Source organism: Cervus canadensis, chromosome X (genome assembly GCF_019320065.1).
Source record: "Cervus canadensis isolate Bull #8, Minnesota chromosome X, ASM1932006v1, whole genome shotgun sequence".
Lineage (NCBI taxonomy): Eukaryota > Metazoa > Chordata > Mammalia > Artiodactyla > Cervidae > Cervus > Cervus canadensis.
Window position 1 is genome coordinate 40871424 of NC_057419.1, and position 25425 is coordinate 40896848.

Here is a 25425-nt window from a genome sequence, read left to right on the forward strand (position 1 = left end):
CATATATAGCTTTTATTATGTTGAGGTATGTTCCTTCTATTCCTGCTTTCTGGAGAGTTTTAATCATAAATGGATGTTGAATTTTGTCAAAGGCTTTTTCTGCATCTATTGAGATAATCATATGGCTTTTATCTTTCAATTTGTTAATGTGGTGTATTACATTGATTGACTTGCAGATATTAAAGAATCCTTGCATTCCTGGGATAAAGCCCACTTGGTAATGATGTATGATCTTTTTAATATGTTGTTGGATTCTGTTTGCTAGAATTTTGTTAAGGATTTTTGCATCTATGTTCATCAGTGATATTGGCCTGTAGTTTTCTTTTTTTGTGGCATCTTTGTCTGGTTTTGGAATTAGGGTGATGGTGGCTTCATAGAATGAGTTTGGAAGTTTACCTTCTTCTGCAATTTTCTGGAAGAGTTTGAGTAAGATAGGTGTTAGCTCTTCTCTAAATTTTTGGTAGAATTCAGCTGTGAAGCCATCTGGTCCTGGGCTTTTGTTTGCTGGAAGATTTTTGATTACAGTTTCGATTTCCATGCTTGTGATGGGTCTGTTAAGATCTTCTATTTCTTCCTGGTTCAGTTTTGGAAAGTTATACTTTTCTAAGAATTTGTCCATTTCTTCCAAGTTGTCCATTTTATTGGCATAGAGCTGCTGGTAGTAGTCTCTTATGATCTTTTGTATTTCAGAGTTGTCTGTTGTGATCTCTCCATTTTCATTTCTAATTTTGTTGATTTGGTTCTTCTCCCTTTGTTTCTTGATGAGTCTGGCTCAAAGCTTGTCAATTTTATTTACCTTTTCAAAAAACCAACTTTTAGCTTTGTTGATTTTTGCTATGGTTTCTTTTGTTTCTTTTGCATTTATTTCTGCCCTAATTTTTAAGATTTCTTTCCTTCTACTAACCCTGGGGTTCTTCATTTCTTCCTTCTCTAGTTGCTTTAGGTGTAGAGTTAGGTTATTTATTTGACTTTTTTCTTGTTTCCTGAGGTAAGCCTGTATTGCTATGAACCTTCCCCTTAGCACTGCTTTTACAGTGTCCCATAGGTTTTGGGTTGTTGTGTTTTCATTTTCATTTGTTTCTATGCATATTTTGATTTCTTTTTTGATTTCTTCTATGATTTGTTGGTTATTCAGAAGTGTGCTATTTAGCCTCCATATGTTGGAAATTTTAATAGTTTTTTTCCTGTAATTGAGATCTAATCTTACTGCATTGTGGTCAGAAAAGATGACTGGAATGATTTCAATTTTTTTGAATTTACCAAGGCTAGATTTATGGCCCAGGATGTAATCTATTCTGGAGAAGGTTCCATGTGCACTTGAGAAAAAGGTGAAATTGATTATTTTGGGGTGAAATGTCCTGTAGATATCAGTTAGGTCTAGCTGGACCATTGTGTCATTTAAAGTTTGTGTTTCCTTCTAATTTTCTGTTTAGTTGATCTGTCCATAGGTGTGAGTGGGGTATTAAAGTCTCCCACTATTATTGTGTTATTGTTAATTTTCCCCTTCATTCTTCTTAGCATTTGCCTTACATATTGTGGTGCTCCTATGTTGGGTGCATATATATTTATAATTCTTATATCTTCTTCTTGGATTGATCCTTTGATCATTATGTAGTGTCCTTCTTTGTCTCTTTTCACAGCCTTTATTTTGAAGTCTATTTTATCCTATATAAGTATTGCGACTCCTGCTTTCTTTTGGTCTCCATTTGCGTGGAATATTTTTTTCCAGCCTTTCACTTTCAGTCTTTGAGGTGGGTCTCTTGTAGACAGCATATATAGGGGTCTTGCTTTTGTATCCATTCAGCCAGTCTTTGTCTTTTGGTTGGGACATTCAACCCATTTACATTTAAGGTAATTACTGATAAGAATGGTCCCGTTGCCATTTGGTTTGTTGCTTGGGGTTCACGTTCATACACCCTTTCTGTGTTTCCTGTCTAGAGAAGATCCTTTAGCATTTGTTGAAGAGCTAGTTTGGTGGTGCTGAATTCTCTCAGCTTTTGCTTGTCTGTGAAGCTTTTGTATTCTCCTTCATATCTGAATGAGATCCTTGCTGGGTACAGTAATCTGGGTTGTAGGTTATTCTCTTTCATTACTCTAAGTATGTCCTGCCATTCCCTTCTGGCCTGAAGAGTTTCTATTGAAAGATCAGCTGTTATCCTTATGGGAATCCCCTTGTGTGTTATTTGTTGTTTCTCTCTTGCTGCTTTTAATATTTGTTATTTGCGTTTGATCTTTGTTAATTTGACTAATATGTGCCTTGGGGTGTTTTGCCTTGGGTTTATCCTGTTTGGGACTCTCTGGGTTTCTTGGACTTGGGTGGCTATTTCCTTCCCCATTTTGGGGAAGTTTTCAGCTATCATCTCCTCAAGTATCTTTCTTTTTGTCTTCTTCTCCTGGGACTTCTATGATTCGAATGTTGGGGCCTTTTACATTGTCCCAGAGGTCCCTAAGGTTGTCCTCATTTCTTTTACTTCTTTTTTCCTCTCTGCTTCATTTATTTCCACCATTTTATCTTCTACCTCACTTATCCTATCTTCTGCATCCGTTATTCTACTGTTGGTTCCCTCCAGAATGTTTTTGATCTCATTTATTGCATTATTCAGTTTTAATTGATTCTTTTTTATTTCTTCTAGGTCCTTGTTAAACATTTCTTGCATCTTCTCAATCCTTGTCTCCAGGTTATTTTTCTGTAACTCTATTTTGTTTTCAAGATTTTGGATCATTTTTATTATCATTATTCTAAATTCTTTTTCAGGTAGATTCCCTATCTCCTCCTCTTTTGTTTGGCTTGGTGGGCATTTTTCATGTTCCTTTACCTGCTGGGTATTTCTATGCCTTTTCATCTTATTTAGATTGCTGGGTTTGGGGTGGCCTTTTTGTATTCTTGTAGTCTGTGGTTCCTTTTTATTGTGGAGGTTTCTCCCAGTGGGTGGGGCTGGGTGTTTGGCTTGTCGAGGTTTGCTGCTTAGAGAAGCTTGTGTTGGTGTTCTGGTCGGTGGAGCTGGATTTCTTCTCTCTGGAGTGCAATGGAGTTTCCAGTAGTGAGTTTTGAGATGGGTCTATGGGTTGGTGTGACTTTGGGCAGCCTGTGTGTTGATGCTCAGGGCTATGTTCCTGTGTTGCTGCAGAATTTGTGTGGTATGTCTTGCTCTGGAACTTATTGGCTCTTGGGTGGTGGTTGGTTTCAGTGTAGGTATGGAGGCTTTTGGATGATCTCTTATTAATTAATGTTCCCTATAGTCAGGAGTTCTCTGGTGTTCTCAGGTTTTGGGCTTAAGCCTCCTGCCTCTGGATTTCAGCCTTATTCTTTCAGTAGCCTCAAGACTTCTCCTTCCATACAGCACTGATAATAAAACTTCTAGGTTAATGGTGAAAGGATTCTCCACAGTGAGGGACACCCAGAGAGGTTCACAGAGTTACATGAAGAGGAGAGGGAGGAAGGAGATAAAGGTGAGCAGGAGGAGAAAAGGGGGGATTCAAGAGAGGAGAGACAGATCTAGGTTGTACTCTGTTCCCTAAGTGTTCTCTGCAGCTCAGAATACCCACAGAGATTCACAGAATTGGATTGAAAAGGGGGGGGGAGGAAATAGGGGTGATCTGGGGGAGAAAAAGGAGAATCAAAAGGGGGAGAGAGTGATCAAACCAGTTATCACACTCCTGAGTAAAAATGGGTACTGAGGTTTGGATTCTTAAATGTCCAAAATTGATATCAAATACTGAAAAACAAAGATTAAAAATCTAGAATAGAGGTTAGACTCTTAAAAATACAATAGTAAAAAACCACAAAAACACAAAAAAATTTAAGAAATATATATGGAGTTCGCTTTAAAAATAGGGTCCTTTTTTTTCTTTGCCAGGTTATAGTGGGTTATAAAAATGAAAATTACGGAGTAATAGCGGACTTTAAAAAAAAAAGAAAAAGTAAAAAAAGAAAAAAAATTTAATTAAAAATAAAAAAATAGTAGTAAAAATATATCTAGGAATTTCTCTGGAGCTGTTGCAGGCAGTGTGGGTTCGGTTCAGTTTCAGATAGCTCCTTGTTCAAGCTTACACTTCTCGCTATATATAGGCCCCTTCCAGTGTAGTCAGTGTTAACTACAGGGATTTTAATCTGTTGCACCTGTCACTTCTGAAGTGGTTCCCTTTGTTTATTTGGCTTCTGTTTGCAGGTCTATTCAGTGTCTAATTTCCGCCCTGACTCATGCAGGCGGAGGTGGTCTCTTGTTTAGGTTTGCTTGTTCAGTGGTGCTGTGGGGAGGGAGGGGCCCTGCAGACAAATATCACTGGCATGTGTGGGGAGCACTCGCGGTATTCTGGCCACACTGGGTTTACCCCCGCTCGGGGCGGGTGTGTGTGCTTTCCCCGTCTACACTGCTCAGGCTCCAGGCTGCTCTCCAGGGAGCGGGCCCTGCATTGCGTGGACTTCCCAGGCCTAAGCTGCTCAGATTCAGGTTTTCGGGTATTCCACAATAGCACAGACTCGGTTGGGCCTGCGTTTTGTGCCTTCCCCGGTTGGAGCAGCTCAGGCAACCAGGAGCTTGATGAGCACACTCTCCCCGGGTGCAGGGCGCCTTCTCCTCTCCGCGGTCCCAGCCTCAGTTTCTATGTGCTCCGGTCGGGTGCGCCTTGTGTCAGTTCTGGGGAGCTGGACTCTAGCTGCTACCCTCCCGGCGGATGTCGACCATCCAGAATCTCAAGGAAGTCTTTGGTTAAAAGCTGGAAGCCTGTTTGCAGTTTGGTAGGGGGTGCCGTCTTTGGGGCCAAGTTTGCCCCTTTCCCCTCCCCCCTGCCTCCTGCCTCCGGCGGGGGATGGGCCGGTCTGCAGTCGACTAGCTTTTCTCTGGTATTTGCTCAGTCCTTCGTTCTGGGAACCGGTGGGTAGTGCCTAAGTTTAGGGCTTTTCCCAACTTAATTCTCTCTCTCTTGCTATCCCACAGTTTAAGTTGCTATCTCAGTTAGCTCCCTCCGATTGCCCTCAGGGCATTTGGGCCCGGTCCTTACCCTAAGCACTGCCGCCCGCTCCTCTTTGTTCCACCCCCACTTGCTGGTGGTGGATGCGAGTGTCTGGGGTACTTTTCTGCTGGGAGTTGCTTTTAGGCATGTAATCTGTGGGTTTTATTTATTTTTCCTCCCAGTTAGGTTTCCCTCCGAGATTCAAAAACTTCCCCCAGACCGGAGAGTGAGGGTTTCCTGGTGTCTTGAAACTTCCTCTATTAAGACTCCCTTCTCGGGACGGCTCTCTGTCCCTAACTCTATTGTCTCTCTTTTTATCTTTTATATTTTGTCCTACCTCCTTTCGAAGACAATGGGCTGCTTTTCTGGGTGTCTGATGTCCTCTGCTAGCAATCAGAAGTTGTTTTGTGGAGTTTGCTCAGCGTTCAAATGTTCTTTTAATGAATTTGTAGGGGAGAAAGTGGTCTCCCTGTCCTGTTCCTCCGCCATCTTAGATCCCTCCTCTCCTATTTGTTAAAGAAGTGAACGTAGTTTGCCATAGCTAGGATTTGTAATTTTATACTTTATATTTTTCTTTCAAAAATGTCATACTTACTCCACAGTGAACATGTCTTAATTACTGCGTGCTTGTTTGGAACCTCTAGACCTTTCCCACAAAATGTGTGGTATAAAATATGGATATAATAAAGAAAAAAAATAAAATAAAAAAATATGGAACATATTTCTCTCATAATTTCTAACAGTTTTCTACACTTTAAATTCTTAGTTTCTTTTCAGCATACTCTGATAGTCAATGACATTTAAATTCTTTCTAAATTCTTTTCTCATCAATATATTCGCAGTTTTGTCACTTCTGAATTCTCTGATAAATAATTCTCCACTCATGTGAGAATTCTGGATGAAAAATTGGTCACATTTATCAGATGCTTCTGGAATTATGCTTTTGTGCTCTTTCTTAAGTTAAATGAACATTAAATAGTATATGAAGTTTTTTACATTCTTGATGTTTATAAGGTTGCTCCCCAGGATGAATTGATATATAATATAATGAGGTATAACTAGTGAAATTATCTCTATATTAATATATTAATAGGTTATAAATTATTAATAGGTTATCATAATAGGTTATTATATATTATAGGTTATTAACAAGTATATTAATAGGTTTTATCTCCTGTGTGACTTTTCTGATGTTTAATGAGAGTTGACTTCCCACTGAAGGCTTTATCACACTCTCTGCATTCATAAGGTTTCTCTCCTGTATGCGTCCTGTGATGTACAATGAGAGTTGATTTCACACTGAAAGCTTTCCCACATTCACTGCATTCATAAGGTTTTTCTCCTGTATGAATTCTCTGATGTTTAATGAGAGTTGACTTCCTACTGAATGCTTTCCTACATTCACTGCACTCATAGGGTCTCTCTCCTGTATGAATTCTCTGATGTTTAATCAGTGGTGACTTTTCACTGAAAGCTTTCCCACATTCCTTGCATTTATAGGGTTTTTCTCCTGTATGAGTTCTCTGATGTACAATAAGGGTTGACTTCTCACCAAATGCTTTCCCACACCTTTGGCATTCATAAGGTTTCTCTCCTGTGTGAGTTCTATGATGGACAGAGAGATGTGATTTCCCACTGAAAGTCTTCCCACATATGCTGCATTCATAGGATTTTTCTCGTGTATGAACTCTCTGATGAACAGAAAGATGTGACTTTCCCCTGAAACCTTTTCCACATTTACTACACTTGTAAAGTGTCTCTTTTGTATGAGTTATCTGATGTTCAATGGGTGTGGGTGTCTCATCAAAGGCTTTCCCATGTTTATTGCACTCAGGTTTCTCACCCATATGAGTCATTTGATATATAAGGCTGGACTTATCACATTTGATAGCTTCATAAAATGCTTGTCTAATGTGTGTTTTTTCATGTCTAACAAGGTGATATGAACTCTTAAAAGCTTTTGCACATTCACTGCATACAAATGGTTTCTCTCCTGTATGAGTTCGCTGATGTTTAGTCAGAGTTGACTTCTGGATAAATGTTTTTCCACATTCACTGCATTCATATGGCTTTTCCCCTGTATGAGTTCTCTGGTGTGCAATTAGGGTTGACTTCTGGCTGAAAGTTTTTGCACAGTCACAGCATTCATAAGGTTTCTCTCCAGTGTGAGTTCTCTGATGTACAACAAGGTTTGCTTTCTGGATAAACACTTTTCCACATTCAGAACATTGATAGAGTTTCTCCCCATTTTGAATTCTTGGACTTTTATTAAGAGCTTGCTTATGGTGGAGGGCTTTTCCATGTTCATTAGGCTCAAAGAATTTCCCTCCAGATTGAGCTTTATCAAGATTAGAATGGAAGCATAATTTCCAATATGCCTTGCATTCATCACCATTCTTTCTCACACAGCTTCTACTTTGACTAAGAAAAATGAAATTATGTTTTGAACACTCTCCCCATGAATAATATTTAGTGAGTCTTTGTCCTATAGAAACAAAGCCTGTGCTTGGATAAATGATTTCTCCATATGTTCTGAATTCTTGGCCACTTTTACCCTTCAGTGTTTCCTTATCTATGGATGCAGCTTGCCATAGAGGTTTGTCTTGGCTTTCCTTGTGGTTATCTGTCTTGTCATTAACTTTCCAGAATTCTAGGGAAAAATGCAATGATTCATCAAACTTGTAAGTATTTCTATGATAATGCTTTGGGACAAAATTAATTCATAAATGCCCTGCTGTAAACTCCTATTAATGGACCTGAGCTGATGTGAATGAACCCTCCCTATATTCCACCACCCTCCCTATACTCCACCACTTCCCTCAACTGTAAATACAAAGAAATGCTGGCCTATATTTAACAAAAATAATTTAATTCCCAGTCAAGCTCAAGACCAAGAAAATATAAATTTTAGACATCAAAAGTGAAATGGGAATTTAAGATGATGGGGTAAACAGAAACTGAAGCTTGAGGATTTACTGGGGAATCCAGACCACACGGCACAAATGTTCAGGAAACTGGAATGTAATTTTCACTTAAAGTAGGAACCACAAAGGGTATCCATGCTTGTTAAACATGAACTAGAAAGACTCCCCACTGGTCAAGGAAACTGGAAAGAATGATATTATATATAAGAAATTAAAAGTTTGATATGATACTATATATAGAAAACCCTGAATACTCCACACAAAACTACTAGAACTGATAAATTCAGCATGGTAGCAGGATACAAGATTAACACAGAGAAACTGGTTATGTTTCTTTATACTAACAGTGAAATATCAGAAAAGTAAAAAAAAATCCCTTTTAAAATCACATCAAAAAATAAAATACTTAGGAATAAACTTGACCGAAGAGGTGAAAGACTTAATACACTGAGAACCACAAAACATTGATAAAGGAAACTGAAGATGGTCTGAAGGAAAAAAAAACTCCCATCCTCTTTGATTGGACAAATTAATATGTTTAAATGGTCATACTACCCAAAGGAATTTACAGATTTAATGCAATACCTATCAAATTACCTATGACATGTAAATCAATGAAGTTAGAACACACTCTCAGACCATGCACAAAAAAAAACTCAAAATGGCTTAAAGACTTAAATATAAGACAGGATACCATAAAACTCCTAGAAGAGAACATAGGCAAAACATTCTCTGACAGTAATCGTACCCATGTTTTCTTAGGTCAGTTTACCAAGGCAATAGATATAAAAGCAGAAATAAACAAATGGGACCTAATGAAACTTATAAGCTTTTGCACAGCAAATGAAATCATGTGTGCTTAGTCACTCAGTTGTATCCAACTCTTTGTGACCCCATGGACTGTAGCCCACCAGGCTCCTCTGTCCATGGGAATTATCCAGACAAGAATACTGGAGTGGGTTGCCATGCCCTCCGCCAGGGGATCTTCTTAATCCAGGGATTGAACCCAGGTCTCCTGCATTGCAGGCTGATTCTTTACCATCTCAGCCACCAGCTTTTGCACAGCAAACAAAACCATAAACAACATGAAAAGACAACTTATGGACTGGGAAAAAATATTTGCAAATGATGAGACTGACAAGGGCTTAAATATACAAACTATATTTGTATATTTCCAAAATTTGTATATTTCCAAAATATACAAACAGCTCATACAACTCAATAACAAGAAAACAACCTAATCAAAAAATGGGCCTAAGGGTCATGCTGGTCATCTTGTGGTTCAGGTTGTCCTTGGTGAGTACTGTGTCAAGGGAGGGCCCTGGAATGCAAGGAGGTGTTGTTTCTAAGGATTCTTTCTGCCTTCCTGAAAAAAGGATAGACACAGAAAGGCTGGTAACTGAGTGTTTGAAAAACTGTTCTCAGGAAAGAAGAAAGTGTATTTTGGGTATCCCTGGTGGTCCAGTGGTTAAGAATTCACCTGCCAAAGTAGGGGACATGGGTTCAATCCCTGGTCTGGGAAGATCCCACATGCTGTGGAGCAACTAAGCCTGTGCACTGCAACTACTGAAGCCTGAACACTCCAGGGCCCATGTGCCTTCACTACTGAAGTTGCATGCTGCAACTACTAAAGTCCATGGGCTTAGAGCCTGAGCTCCATGATAAGAGAAGCCGCTGCACAGCAACTAGAGTAGCCTCTGCTCGCTGCAACTAGAGAAAGCCTGCATACAGCAACAAAGACCCAGGACGTCCATAAACAAATAAATGGACAAATAAACTGGGGGGGGGGGTGCTTCCCTGGTGGCTCAGAGGGTAGAGACCTCCTGCAATGCAGGAGACTGGGTTCAATCCCTGGGTCAGGAAGATCCCCTGGAGAAGGGAATGGCTACCCACTCCAGTATTCTTGCCTGGAGAATCCCCATGGACAGAGGAGCCTGGTGGGCTACAGTCCATGGGATGACATAGAGTCAGACACAACTGAGCAACTAACACATTTCATTTTGGGGGCTCTCCAGGTGGCACAGTGGTAAAGAACCTGCCTGCAAGTGCAGGAGATGCCAGAAACACGTTTGATCATTGGGTTGGGAAGATCCCTGGAGAAGGATATGACACCCTACTCCAGTATTCTTGCCTGGGAAAAATGGACAGAGGAGCCTGGTGGGCTATGGTCCATGGGATCACAAAGAATTGGATATGACTGAGCACACATGCACAAATAAATTTTTAGAGTTCCAATTTAAAAATCAAAAAGACACATGCACCCCATGTTCAATGCAGCACTCTTTACAATAGCCAGGACATGGAAGCAACCTAAATGTCCATCAACAGATAAAGGGATAAAGATATGGTACATATATATATATATATATATATATATATATATATATGTATATGTATACAATGGAATGTTACTTAGCTATAAAGAATGAATTTGAGTTGTTTTATAAAGATGTGAACGGACTTGGAGTCTGTCATACAGAGTGAAGTAAGTCAGAAAAATATCATACAGTAATGCATACATCTGGAATCTAGAAAAATGATACCGGCGAACCTATTTTCAGGGCAGGAAAAGAGGTGTGGATGTAGAGAATGGACTTCTGGACAAAGGGGCAAAGGAGAGGGTGGGAAAAATTGAGAATAGCACTGGCATACATACACTAGCATGTGTGAAACAGATATCTAGTGGGAAGCTGCTGTATAACACAGGAAGCTCAGCTTGGTGCTCTGTTTTGACCTAGAAGAATGGAATGGGGAGGGGAGGAGGAAGACTCAAGAGGGAGGAGATATATGTATACATATGGCTGATTCACTCTGTTGTACAGCAGAAACTAACACAACATTGTAAAGCAATTATATGGCAATACAAAATTTTTCCTGAACAAAAAAAAAATGGGCACAAGACATAGACATTTCTGCAAAGAAGACATACAAATGGCCAATAGGTAGATGAAAAAAAATGCTCAGCATCGCTAATTATCAGAAAAATACAAATGAAAACTACAATAAAGTACCACCTTATACAGGTCAGAATGTCCATCATTAAAAGGTCTACAAATAAATACTGGAGAGGGTGTGGAGCAAAGGGAATCCTCCTATAATGCTGGTGGGAATGTGAATTGGTGCAGCCACTATGGAAAACAGTATGGAGGTTCTTCTAAAAACTAAAAAGAGTTGCCATATGATCCAGCAATCCCACTCCTGGGCATATATCTGGACATAATCACTAATTCGAAGAAATACATACACCCTATGTTCATAGCAGCACTATTTATAATAGCCAAGACATGAAAACAACCTAAATGTCCACTGACAGATGAATGGGTAAAAAAGATATACATCCCAAAGTGGAATATTATTCAGCCATAAAAGAATGACATAATGCCATTTGAAGGCACATGGATGGACCTAGAGATTAACATACTAAGTGAAGTCAGGGAGAGACAAATACCATATGAAATCACTTATATGGGGAATCTAAAATATGATACTGCTGCTGCTGCTTCTAAGTCGCTTTAGCCATGTCCGACTCTGTGCGACCCCATAGACGGCAGCCCACCAGGCTCCCCCGTCCCTGGGATTCTCCAGGCAAGAACACTGGAGTGGAATGCCATTTCCTTCTCCAATGCATGAAAGTGAAAAGTGAAAGTGAAGTCACTCAGTCGTGTCCAACTCTTAGCGACCCCATGGACTGCAGCCTACCAGGCTCCTCCATCCATGGGCTTTTCCAGGCAAGAGTACTGGAGTGGGTTGCCATTGCCTTCTCCCAAAATATGATACAAATGAACCTATATATGAAACAGAAACAGACTCACAGGCATAGAGAACAGACTTGTGGTTGCCAAGGAGGGGGGGAATGGGGGAGAGTTGGATTGGGAGTTTAGGATTAGTAGATGCAAACTAGTATGTATAGAATGAATGAATAAGGTCCTACTGTATAGTACAGGGAACTATATTCAATATTCTGTGATAAACCATAATGGAAAAAAATATAAAAAGGAATATATGTATGTATAACTGAGTCACTTTGCTGTACAGCAGAGTGTAAGGCAACATTGTAAGTCAATTATACACTAATAACATAAAAAAATCAAAAGCCTAGTTCTGTAACTCAATCCAAATGGTTATAAGTGTAGTAGAGAGCCCCCTAAGCTAAAAAATTAGACTAAAAATTGGTCCTGTATTAGCAGGTTCCCAGTGGTGGCACGCCTTCCAAAAGATATATTTTTTGTATTTTTATAGCTTAGGGCTCACAGGATGTCTATGGAATACCAATTATCACTGAAGAGTTAACAGTAAAAAATTAACAACCTCACAAGGAAATTACCTACTATGAAAGAGAAGCAGCAGATATATTTAAAGATACCCCCATTTCTAGAACTATAGCTAGTAAAACCATGTGGACTTCAAGATAAATATATTTCAACTGTTCAAAGAAATAAGGGAAGAACTCTACCTACTTTCTATCTAGTCACAGATAAAGACAGATGTAACAAATTAGGTGACAGACCTTGAGATCACCCAGAATGTAGCATGAAGAGCTAACAATGGAAATATGGTAAGAGAAATAGAGAAATGATAAGTTCCAGAATAGGTTTAACAGCTAATCCAAATAGAGGACTAGAGAAAAAGGGAGAGGCAATATGCCAAGAAATGGGTTACTAGAGCAACACTGAGACTGCTATACTTAGAAAGTCCAACTTGCAAGGCTGGCCCTTGGCTGCCATCTGGGAATTTAGAGTTCAGGAATGTCCCCACCATTCGCTAACTGATAAGGCTGCTTATACAAACAAGGTGATCTGCTTTCCTTCTGGGAGTCTGGAATGTTGGTATGTGCGGGGCAGTTGGTGTATGTATAGATGCTGAGTCTCTATTGGGCTTCTTTGTGCACAAACACACACATGTTGCTGCCTTTTCAATGCTGGGAGAAGTGTGTGCTGTGTGACCCTAGATGGGAGGGAGAGAACATAAGGAACTCTACATGGAGTCCTCCAGACTCTGCTCCTGCCTTCTCCCCTTAGGCTCTAGTTGTATATCCTTATTTGTTAGTGCTCAGTCGCTAAGTCATGTCTGCCTCTTTGAGACCCTATGGATTACAGCCTGCCAGGCTCCTCTGTCCATGGAATTTTCCAGGCAAGAATACTGGAGTGGGTTGCCATTTCCTCCTCCAAGGAATCTGCCTGACCAAGGGCCTGAACTTGCATCTCCCGTGTCTCCTATATTGCAGGCAGATTCTTTACCTGCTGAGCCACTGGGGAAGCCTGTATATCCTTACTACATAGCTGTAATAATCTTAGCTGTATATACAGCTAGATGCCGAGGCCTGGGAGTCCCTCTCAAGAATCTCCGAATGGGGCAGTGGTCTTGGGGGACCCCCAATCTAGGCAGCATTTGAAGAGATAATGAATGAGAGTTTTCTGTCATGTATCTTACCCTTTTTTAAAATTTATTTTTTAATTGAAGGATAATTGCTTTACAGAATTTCGTTGTTTTCTGTCAAACCTCAACATATACATATATCCCCTATATCCGACCCTTGAATATCCAGAGTCCTGAGTGTGGTGAGACACAGTACTGAGACACAGTTCTGTGTAACTGTAAGACTTTTAAGAAAGTAAGTATTGTAAGCTACCATGAAGAAATTTTAAAAATCACCTATAAAGAAACAATTAGATCAACAACAGATTTCATCAGCTAAAAAATAAGCCAAAAGAATATTTTCAGAGTCCTGAGAGAAGCTGTCACCTTAGACAACCTTAGATATCTTTATCCCCAGCTAAATTATTGCAATGGAAGATGACAAAATAAAGATGATTTTGGACAAGAAAAGACAGAGAATTTGCCACACACACAGACTGCTAAGAATAATGCTTTGTACTTGAATTATTTAGGAGGACAATGAGTAAAGGGGAAAAAGGTATGGGGGGAGGGTAAAGAAAATCCAGCAAAGGCATAAAAAGAGGTAAAGGAAAAGCAGGATCTTTAGAAAATACAATTTCCTCTAAAAGAAGAAATACAAATACAGTAATAGAACACTAAATACATATTAACCCCATTAAATACAGGCCAACCATATTAAATTGTGCTTTTAAAAATCAGCCATGTGTTTTTAAAAGACAATTACAACAAAATGGGAAATGTTAAAATCATAGACAGATACACCTGGCACTTAATAACAAAAGAAAATTGGTAAAACAATGCTTATGTTATACAAAACAGAATGACCTGGATGCCAAAAGCAAATAAGGACAGAATATGAGAATATTATAAAGCAATTTCAGTTACATAGATGCAAAACTCTTAAATATATATGACAAATTGATTCTATTTATGAGAGAAAAAAGGTTAGACATCTGAATAATGTTGAAAATGTATATATTCTACTATGTATTCTACTTACAGTTACACCACAGAGAAATTCTGCAAATATGTACATGTAAAAGAGTGGCAACAAGATATTAGAAACAACTAAATGCCCACCAATAGAGGCTTAGATTGGTGGACTTTGATACTGAGATGTTGGAATGCTATACAGAAGTTAAAACAAATGAACTAAATCTAACACAGGTAAACTCAAAGGTGAATAATGAATACAGAAAATTAGTTGTAGAAAGACCTCTTATGGTTTCGAGGGCACTAATCTGGTAAATTTACAAAAAGAATGCTATATTGATTACCAGTGCAAATTTATTGATTACCAGTGCAAATAAAAACATGGGCTAGAAGTATACTCACCAAATTCATGATACCATTTGCCTATGGAGGGAATGAAGGCAACAGGACTCAGGAGGGGAAAAGGAAGGCTTCACCTTTATTGTAAACCTCTTTCTTTTATAAACAAAAAAACATCCCCACCAAATGACAAAATCTTAGCATTTGCTATTATTGGAAGGTAACTACAACAGTATTTCTTATGACTATGACTTTCTATACTTTTGTGCAGTTTTAAGAGAAATGCCTTAAAGTAGGGCTTCTGGGACAGTGGAGTGAGGACCTTAGTAAATTATCTTCCCCTTAAAAGCAATGAAAATATTGGCAAAATTATAAAAATCTATCATTTCAGGACTTTGAAACTTAACCAAAGGCATACACCACGTTAAACAGCATTTATTCAAGAACCACCAGTGAACCTCACTGAGAACAGTCAAGTATCTGGTTTTACTTGGTGTTACTTCTCCCCACCCCCACCTCCACCCTAGACCCCTGGCTCCTCAACTCTGTGGTCCAGAAGGAATGAAAACTGGCATCCTCACAGTGACTGAAGGGAGCTCCACTGAAAGCCCCATCTCCAGAGTTTTGTTACTACCTTGACCTAACTTGGAACTTGGTTCCAAACAGTATATAGTAACTACAATCCCCATGAAAAAATAGAGAGCACCAATAAAGGTAATGTCCTGCAAGGTGTTAACGTGGCAGGCTTGGCTCCTTGGGAATGCATATTGTGGAATGTTCCCTATTTTGATTATTTTAGCCTACCTGGGGCACTGAACACCTGATTTTCTCCTGGGTGTTTAGATGCCTGGATGTGCCTATTTTTAGTTAGTGGGTCAACTGAGAATCTCCCACAAAGTGAAAAGGGCTTTCTAAAAAGTCTTATTTGCCACTTGGACTTGAACTGCATCTATCTAGCCCTGCGGCATCTTGGCTTTGCATGAGAAAGGGGCAACTACCCCTGTAGGGATTTGTCTCCTACCAAGTGCCCAGCAATATGGGTAGAAATGAACCCTATTGGGACACATGAAAAAATGTTAGAAAGCAGGAAATAAAGGGGGAAAAAGTCTTAGAAGCTTCAGAGTTCTCAAAAGGAAAATTTCAGTCCGAAGACAATGGAACAATGCCTTCATAAGTCTAAGGGAAAGAAATGTCCATCCTAGAACTCTACTCCAAGCTTAACTCCCCATCTTGGATGAGGTTTCAACAAACGCTTTCAGATATTCAAAAATCTAAAAAAAAAAATTTACCTCCCATGGACCTACATTCTTTCTTAGGAACGCACTGGAAGAATGAGCTCCAGTGAAATGTGGAAGAAGGCATGGCATTAAAGCAAATGAGGACTCCCAACAATGAGAATGTGGAGGGAATTCCCAGAATGATGGTGAAGAGAGACGTCAGGATGGTGGCTGCACAAAACAGGAATGAAGATAATCCACCCAGAAGGGAGTGGTCAGAGGGCCCCAGACATACTAAGGGATATGACATTGCTGGAGCACTTTTAGCTCTGGAAACATTTAAAATCACTCTGGATCATGGGTCATGAAGTATTTAAGCTGAACTAGCGAGAAGGACTCAGAGAAAGAAGCAAATGAAAGAAATAAGGCAATTATTAACCAGAGGAAACTAAAAGTTATACAGAAAAGGTAAATTAATCATAGGTTACTACATGGCTAAGCTGTCTATAGTGTTCATATAGTCATTTTGTTCATATAGTCATTATGTAAACAATAGTATTGATGGAAAGCAAATTTATGGTATAATCATACTGGGAACATGGGCAAACAAGAAGTGTTTGTGTTGCAAGGAAAATATACAGATGGCCAATAGGTACATGAAAAGATATTCAATATCACTAACCATCAGGGAAATGCAAATCAAAATCACAGTGAGCTATCACCTCACACCTGTCAGTATGATTACTATGAAAAAGACCACAACCAATGTTGGCAGAGATGTGGAGAAAAGGGAACCCTCCCACACTGTTGGTGGGAATGCAAACTGGTGCAGTCACTATGGAAAACACTATGAAGTCCCTCAGGAAGTTAAAAACAAAACTACCATATGATCCAGTAATTTTACTCCTAGTTATACAGCCAAAGAAAACAAAAACACTAATTTGAAAAGACACGTGCATCTCAATGTTCAAAACAGCGTTATTTACAAAAGCCAAGATATGGAAGCAATCTAAGTGCCCATCAACAGATGTATGGATAACGAAGAAACACACATACACAAACACATACATGCAATGGAATATTACTTAACCATAAAAAGGAAAGCGATTCTGCCATCTGTAAGAACATGGATAGACCTGGAGGGTATATTTGTTCAGTTGCTAAGTCATGTCTGACTTTGCAACCCCATGGACTGCAGTACACCAGGCTTCCCTGTCCTTCACTATTTCCCGAAGTTTGCTCAAACTCATGTCCATTGAGTCTTGCTTAATGAAATAAGTCAGAGAAAGACAAATACTGTATGTTTTCGCTTTTATGTGGAATCTAAAAAAATAAAACCAATGAATGTAACAAAAGAGAAACAGACTTACAGATACTGAGAACAATTTAGCTGTTACCAATTGGGAGAGGGAAAGGGGAGGGGCAAAATAGGAGAAGGGGATTAAGAGATTAAAAACTGGGACTTCCCTAGTGGTCCAGTGGCTAAGACTATGTGCTTCCAATGCAGGTGGCCTGAGTTTGATCCCTGATCAGGGAACTAGGTCCCACATGCCACAACTAAGAGTTCACGTGCCACAACTAAAGATCCCACATGCTGCAACTAAGACTTGGCTCAGCCAAATAAATATTTCTTAAAATATAAAAATTACTAGGTATAAAATAAAAACCAGACACAGGGAATATAGCCAATATTTTAGAATAACTTTAAATGGAGTATAATTTATAAAAATATCAAATCACTGTGTTGTATACCTGAAATTAACACAGTATTATAAATCAACTATACTTCAAAAAAAGAAAAAAATTTGATATTCACAAAAGAAGTCTTTGTGTGCATGTGTGTGAATGGCAAAAACAATGAAGTGAGCAAAATCTTCATCTTCCATAGCAGAAAATTTTAAGTAATTTCTGTAAGAAATATGTAAATTATAAAGAACAGAGATGCCAAAAATTATCTGCATATCCACCACTCATTAAAAAAATTATTTTTACCTTTGAAGTTCTTCATGTGCTCATTTCATTCTCTTTCTTCTCAGATAATCACTACCCTGAATTTTATATTTGCCATGCCCTGTTTCTCAGCTTGTTAGCTAAGACCAAGTACAGTATCATGCCCTTGACATTCATTATAGTTTTATCACATTTATTTTATTCTTTAAACAATGGACATGATTTAATTTGATAAAAATTAAAGCTTTTTTAATCAAAAGAGAATACTGCCCTAGGTCAGTAAATCTGAAATCTCAGATGAAACATAATTATCTTAAAAAATGACCAGAACTGATAGAAGATGGAGAAAACATAAATAAATCAGAAAATGTTCTTAAAAAAACTATAAATTTTACTCTGTAAATTTTACTCTATAAATTTCAAGTACTCTGTACTTGAAAGTTTTGCCTAAAAAAGGCTTCCTATCCAGATGCTGTTGTAGATGACTGTTATCAAACTCTTAAGAACAGGTATAATTCAGTCAATATAGTTTCAGAAACTAGAAAAAAAAAGGGAAAAGTACAAAGCCTTTTTTAATGCAGTGAGGATAACCTTGGATACCAGAATAAGAGAACAGCACAAGAAAAGAAAATCTAAGATCTGTCTCACTCTGAACATTAATGGAAAACTCTTAAACATGAGAAAACTGAATTCAATCAATTAAAAATGCTTTAAAACTAATTAAGAGTTTAGTGCAGGAATGCAAGAACAGTACATCAGAAAAATGTTAATATAATCTACCACATTAATAGATTAAAGTAGAAAAAAGTATCTTCTCAATAGATGCAGAAAATAAGCATTCAAGAAAATATCACACATTCATGATTTTTTTTAAATGTGTCAGTAAACCAGGGACATAAAAGCTTTTGATGAAAGGTATTTTTTCAAAAAACCACAGCCAATATACTTAATGGTGAACGTTTTAGAAATCACGTACTCTCTCTGTGCCTCAGTTTCTCATCTATAAAATAATAACCAGTTTCCTTTACAAGATCATTTAGAGGATTAAACTCTGTAATGTATATAAAGCAGACAGAGTACTGCATTTGTGGGACACAGCACACGCTTACACACTGACTATCATTACATTTCTATCATTGTCCTCACCATTATTTCCATTAGAATCAGAAACAAATAAGGAATTCACTATCATTATATCTATTAGACACTGTATTACAGGCCCTGACTAATAGAATGGGAAATGAAAAAGAAAATGTATAATTGGAAAAGACCCTGACACTGGGAAAGATTGAAGGCAGGAGGAGAAGGGGACGACAGAAGATGAGATGGTTGGATGGCATCACTGACTCGATGGACATGAGTTTGAGCAAGCTTCGGGAGCTGGTGATGGAAAGGGAGGCCTGGTGTGCTGCAGTCCATGGAGTTGCAAGGAGTCGAACACAACTGAGCGACTGAATAGAACTGATAATTGGAAATCCAAAATTGCTTTTAAGAAGATAATTGTTTACATAGAAGACCCAAGAGAATCTAAAAGCTATTAGTATTAATAAAAGCATTCAGAGAGGTTTCTGTACACAAATTGGATGTATAGATACCAACGCATTGTCATACATTAGTATTAACCAATTAGGAACCGTATTATGAAAATAAAATCCGAATCACAATTGCAATAATAGCTAGGAGGTATCTAGGAACAAGTGTAACAAAAGATGTGCAAGCCTGTCCTGAAGACAAGTTCAAAATATTACTAAATGGCAGAAAGGACAGGTTGAATAAGAGTTCACTGATGGTAAAACTCAATAGAGTAAAGATACCAAACCCCAACCTACTTCCAACTCATCTCCAAACACAGGTCAATTGGAATTGAAATCCCCAATAGTTTTCCACGGAACTTGACAAACTAATCCTTAGGTTCCTTTTTGAAGACCAAAGGGTCTAAAGAGATAACGAGAATCATCCTACCAGCTGTTAACAACATCAACAACAGTAAGAATGATATAACAGTTGACATTTATATAGCATTCATTAGGCACTTTTAAGTGCTTTATATATTTTAATTCATTATAAAGTTAGAAAAACATGCAAATAGCAAAGGGACAAACAGACCAATGGAACTAAATAGAGAGCCTTGGAACAGCCCCACACAGATATGGAACTTGACCTCTAGCTGAAGGGGTATCCCACACCACTGTTGAAAGGGTTCAGTATGTGGCATGGTACAAGTGGATGTCCACATGGGGAAAAAAGGTCAACTAATAGTTCCCTTCTTCATTAATTATATAAAGTTTAGGCAGATTTTATATATGCCTATATATATATAGCAGAAAGCAAAGAAGAACTAAAGAGCCTCTTGATGAAAGTGAAAGAGGAGAGTGAAAAAGTTGGCTTAAAGCTCAACATTCAGAAAACTAAGATCATGGCATCTGGCCCATCATTTCATGGCAAATAGATGGGGAAACAACAGAAACAGTGAGAGACTACTTTTAGGGGCTCCAAAATCACTGCAGATGGTGACTGCAGCCATGAAATTAAAAGATGCTCGCTCCTTGGAAGAAAAGCTATGACCAACCTAGACAGCATATTAAAAAGCACAGACATTACTTTGCCAACAAAGGTCCATCTAATCAAAGCTATGGTTCTTCCAGTAGTCATGTATGGATGTGAGAGTTGGACTATAACGAAAGCTGAGCACCAAAGAATTGATGCTTTTGAACTCTGGTGTTGGAGAAGAATCTTGAGAGTCCCTTGGACTGCAAGCAGATTAAACCAGTCAATCCTAAAGGAAATCAGTCCTGAATATTCATTGAAAGGACTGACGTTGAAGCTGAAATTCCAATACTTTGGACACATGATGCAAAGAACTGACTCACTGGAAAAGACTTTGATGCTGGGAAAGATTGAAGGCAGGAGGAGAAGGGGATGACAGAGGATGAGAAGGTTGGATAGCATCACCAACTCAATGGACATAAGTTTGAGTAAACTCTGGGAGTTGGTGACGGACAGGAAAGCCTGGCATGCTGCAGTCCATGGGGTCGCAAAGAGTCAGACATGACTGAGTGACTGAACTGACTGAGGCAGATTTTAAGAAAGTAAAATGCAAAATTTGAATTTTTGGAAGAAAATTACATGACATCTTTATGAGCTCCGTCAGAGAAAAGTTACATGAAATTACACAAAAAGCACAAACTAAAAAATCAATCAATTACAAAGAAATTACATTACAAAGAAAACTTGTACTCAAAAAACACCAGCAATAACCAAGATGAAGAAAGAATACTAACTAAAAAGAGTGGACATATGTATATGTGTAACTGATTCAGTTTGCTGTACCTCTGAAACTAACACAACATTGTAAATCAACTATACTCTCCAATAAAAATTTTAAAAAAAGATACTGTGCTCGCTTCGGCAGCACATATACTAAAATTGGAACGATACAGAGAAGATTAGCATGGCCCCTGCGCAAGGATGACACGCAAATTCATGAAGCATTCCATATTTTTAAAACCTCAATGAGGTACCATTACATGCCAGTCAAAATGGCTGCTATCCAAAAGTCTACAAGCAATAAATGCTGGAGAGGGTGTGGAGAAAAGGGAACCCTCTTACACTGTTGGTGGGAATGCAAACTAGTATAGCCGCTATGGAGAACAGTGTGGAGATTCCTTAAAAAACTGGAAATAGAACTGCCATATGACCCAGCAATCCCACTCCTGGGCATACACACTGAGGAAACCAGAACTGAAAGAGACACGTGCACCCCAATGTTCATCGCAGCACTGTTTATAATAGCCGGGACATGGAAGCAACCTAGATGCCCATCAGCAGACGAATGGAAAAAGAAGCTGTGGTACATATACACTATGGAATATTACTCAGCCATTAAAAAGAATTCATTTGAATCAGTTCTAATGAGATGGATGAAACTGGAGCCCATTATACAGAGTGAAGTAACCAGAAAGATAAAGACCAATACAGTATACTAACGCATATATATGGAATTTAAAAAGATGGTAATGATAACCCAATATGCAAAACAGAAAAAGAGACACAGATGTACAGAACGGACTTTTAGACTCTGTGGGAGAAGGCGAGGGTGGGATATTCTGAGAGAACAGCATTGAAACAAGTATACTATCAAGGGTGAAACAGATCACCAGCCCATGTTGGATGCATGAGATAAGTGCTCAGGGCTGGTGCACTGGGAAAACCCAGAGGGATGGGATGGAGAGGGAGGTGGGAGGGGGGATTGGGATGGGGAACACATGTAAATCCATGGTTGATTCATGTCAATGTATGGCAAAAACCACTACAATATTGTAAAGTAATTAGCCTCCAACTAATAAAAACAAATGGAAAAAAATTAAGAAAAAGATACTGACTATATACAAAATCAGAATTGGGACTATATATAGAATCTGTATAAATGTGAAAAAGACAAATACCCCCAACAAAAACACAAATAAAGGATATGAACAAGTAAGCCACAGAAGAGGAAATCCAGTCCACACAAAATATGAAATGATAAATACCTTTACTTGTAATCAGGGAAACAAAAATTACAGTAAGATACCAATTTGTACTTAACAGATTACCAAAATGTAGCGTGTGCCCATGTATGCATACATGCTAAGTTGCCCCAGTTGTGTCTGACTCTTTGTTAGTCATGGCCCGCCATGCTCCTCTGTCCACAGGATTCTCCAGGCAAGAATACTGGAGTGGGTTGCCATGCCCTTCTCTGGGGAATCTTCCTGACCCAGGAATCAAACCCGTATCTCTTATGTCTCCTGAATTGGCAGGCAGGTTCTTTACCACTAGTGCCACCTGGGAAGCCCAAGGAGTATGCCCATACTACAATTCTATATAGAGAGAACAGTGCTATCATTGTAGAAAGTTCTCTTGCGCAGCACTGCTCTAAATCATGCATTGTCTGTATCATCAGTTTGGCTGCATAAGGTTACAAAGCTTTGCATTTTTACATTGATGCTTCCTGTTCAAAACCAGAAGTTTCAAATATTTCAGAAGCTACATATGCCACTCAGTTGCAACCCATGCTCTGAAGGAACTGGCTTAACATGGTATCAATACAGCTCTTTGCAGGCCATCTGCTTTGAAAAAACTGTTGGTAGAGCCCTTTATTTTTACCAACAATCTCCACTTCTCTTGCCCACATCTCAAGATTCAACAATGATCTGTACACATGGATCAAGGTGATACTAACTTGGGGAGAGGGGTGAGGAGGCAGCTCCACTGTAAATTGGGAAACAGCAGTGACTTTTTTCTTAGTTTGATTCCAGCCTGGGGCTTTCTAAACAAACACTGCAGAAGCAGTAACAGCATGGTGACTATAGCTGTGTGTGTATGCTTGGTTGCTCAGTCATGTCCAACTCTTTGTGATCCCATGGACTCTAGCTGCCAGGCTCCTCCTGTTTATGGAATTTTCCAGGCAAGAAAACTGGAGCAAGTTGTAATTTCCTCCTCTGGGGATCTTCCCAACCCAGGGATCAAACGTCTCTTGCATCTCGTGCACTGGCAGACAGATTCTTTACCACTGAGCCACCTGGGAAGCCCAACTATAGCTAATAATACTGTATTGTGTATTTGAAAGTTGTTAAGAGAGTGAATCTTAAAAGTTCTCACTACAAGAAAATAAAATATTAAAAAAAAAAACCCTAGCCATTTCAAAGGCTGGTAATAAAATACTACCAAGTGCTTTCGCAGTCCAGAGACGTTTGCAGGACTTAAAGGAGTAGGTCAAAGCCACTTGGAGTCCCTCTGCAGTAAGACACCTTACAAGTAGGAGTAAAAAAAAAAAGTAGGAGTATTAAGGTTTAAGAAGCTGAGGAAGAAACCTTCAGACAGAGCTGCTGGAAAGCGGTGGCATTTTCTCTCTCACACAATAGGGGCAGGAGGAGTACTTTTGCCCCAGCCCTAATCTAGTAAGGAAAACTTCAAGGAGACAACCTGCTTTATATATGTCCAGTAGAGTCTGGGGGACACATGAGACTTGGCACCTGGTTTGCGACTAGAAAACTCTACAGGTGACAGGCAGGTTGTGGCAGTCTGTGGCCACAGAAAAGAGGTTGCATTGGGTGGCGGGGGAAGGTGATGAAGAGATCAAGGCCCCATCACACAGACACACATTCCACAAGCCAGATGTGGACCTTCTGGATAGAAACAGGGTTGGGTTACTTTGGAGAGGGGACTTTCTCCTAGCATCAAGGTGACCTCAGCAAAAAGAGACTGGATGTCTACGACAGTGCTGTTTGGTGAGGGCAAGAAGGAGATATATTAAATAACTTGCTGGAAAAGAGGCACAGCCTATATTGAGGGAACTGCAATCAAGGGCCCTAGCTGGGGCATCTCCAAGGAAACCATAAACATACCAGTTTGTGTGTGCTCAGTCATGTCCAACTCTTTGTGACCCTATGGACTGAAGCCCACCAATATCCTCTGCCCATGGGGATTCTCCAGGCAAGAATACTGGAGTGGGCTGCCATGGGGGTGCCATTTCCTCCTCCAGGCGATCTTCCCAGCCCAGGGATTGAACCTGTCTCTTACGTCTCCTGCATTGGTAGGTGGGTTCTTTACCACTAGTGCCACTTGGGAAGCCCAAAACATACCAGGGACAGAAAGAAATTGCTCTCTAGAATCTGCCACATGCAGAGGGTGTCAATATCAGATTATATCTTTACCAGTTAGGGCAAACTATTTTTGCCCTAACTCCCTCCTTCTTCACTTGCTTCACCCAAGGAGCCAGAGATGGCCTAGTTGGTGATTCAGCAAGTGGCAGGGGGAGTGGGGGGGAGAGCTTCCAGCCTGAAGCATTGAAAGAGGCATTAGCTGGGGGGAGAGATTTCCTTTTAAATGAAGTTCATAGTTTTCACTTCTACACGTTATTACTTTTTTAAAACTAAAATAAGACTACCACAGACCCTCAGAAATTAAAAGCATAATAAGGAAATACTATGAACAACTTTATGCCAATAAATTTGCCAACTTAGGTGAAACGGACAAACTCCTTGAAAGACACAAGTTACCAAAGTTTGTTCATGAAGAAATAATCTGAATAATCCAGTATCTATTAAAGAAATTGACACTGTAGTTTAATGCCTTCCTATAAAGAAAACTCCAGGCACAGATGACTTCACTGGGGAATTCTATCAAACATTCAAGGAAGAAATAACACCAATTTCATACAAATTCTCCCATTCTATGACTTCACTATCTTGATTGTAGTGATGGATTCTTGGGTGTTTACATGTCAAAACTTATCAAATTATACACTTCAAATACATGCAGTTTCTTGTATGTTTCTTGTATATTGTGGTATAATACAGAGAGGCTGAGACAGCTAAATCAGTTCTTAGAGGCAGTCATAGCATTCACAATACTTCTATTAGACAGGGAAGCTATCAAATGAATTATCTAAGCTTCTACCTTATGAAACTAGGAAAAGAGAAAATTAAATTCAAACTAGCAGGAGAATAGAAATAATAAAGATAAAAGCAAGAATGAATGAAATTAAGGTTTCCATTTCTAGGCACAATGCAGTATGTCTACTACAGCCCCTCTCCTACTGATTATTGCAACTAAGAACTCTGGACAAAACATATAAAGCAGCTATGCAGGATTCTGACAAGTTAAAAGCAAAAAAAAGCAGGCAGACTCTGAAGGTGAGTCAAAAAGTGAAGAAGCAGCCCGTATACCAG

General features: G+C 39.1%; 1 protein-coding gene and 1 non-coding gene across 18 annotated transcripts in view; one reads left to right on the plus strand and one right to left on the minus strand.

Annotated features, from left to right (window-relative positions):
• Nucleotides 1-5328: 5328 nt before the first annotated feature.
• The window catches only part of ZNF674 (zinc finger protein 674), a 33531-nt gene continuing 13434 nt past the window's right edge, over nt 5329-25425 (minus strand). For all 17 annotated transcript variants that reach the window (XM_043457736.1, XM_043457728.1, XM_043457730.1 and 14 more), the window contains one exon: nt 5329-7603. In XM_043457736.1, the coding sequence (XP_043313671.1) occupies nt 6111-7603 (1493 nt within the window). In that variant the 3' untranslated portion in view covers nt 5329-6110. The remainder of the gene's footprint in view (nt 7604-25425) is intronic.
• LOC122436035 lies at nt 21110-21216 on the plus strand. The gene has a single exon (XR_006267808.1). It is a non-coding gene; the product is annotated as a U6 spliceosomal RNA (small nuclear RNA).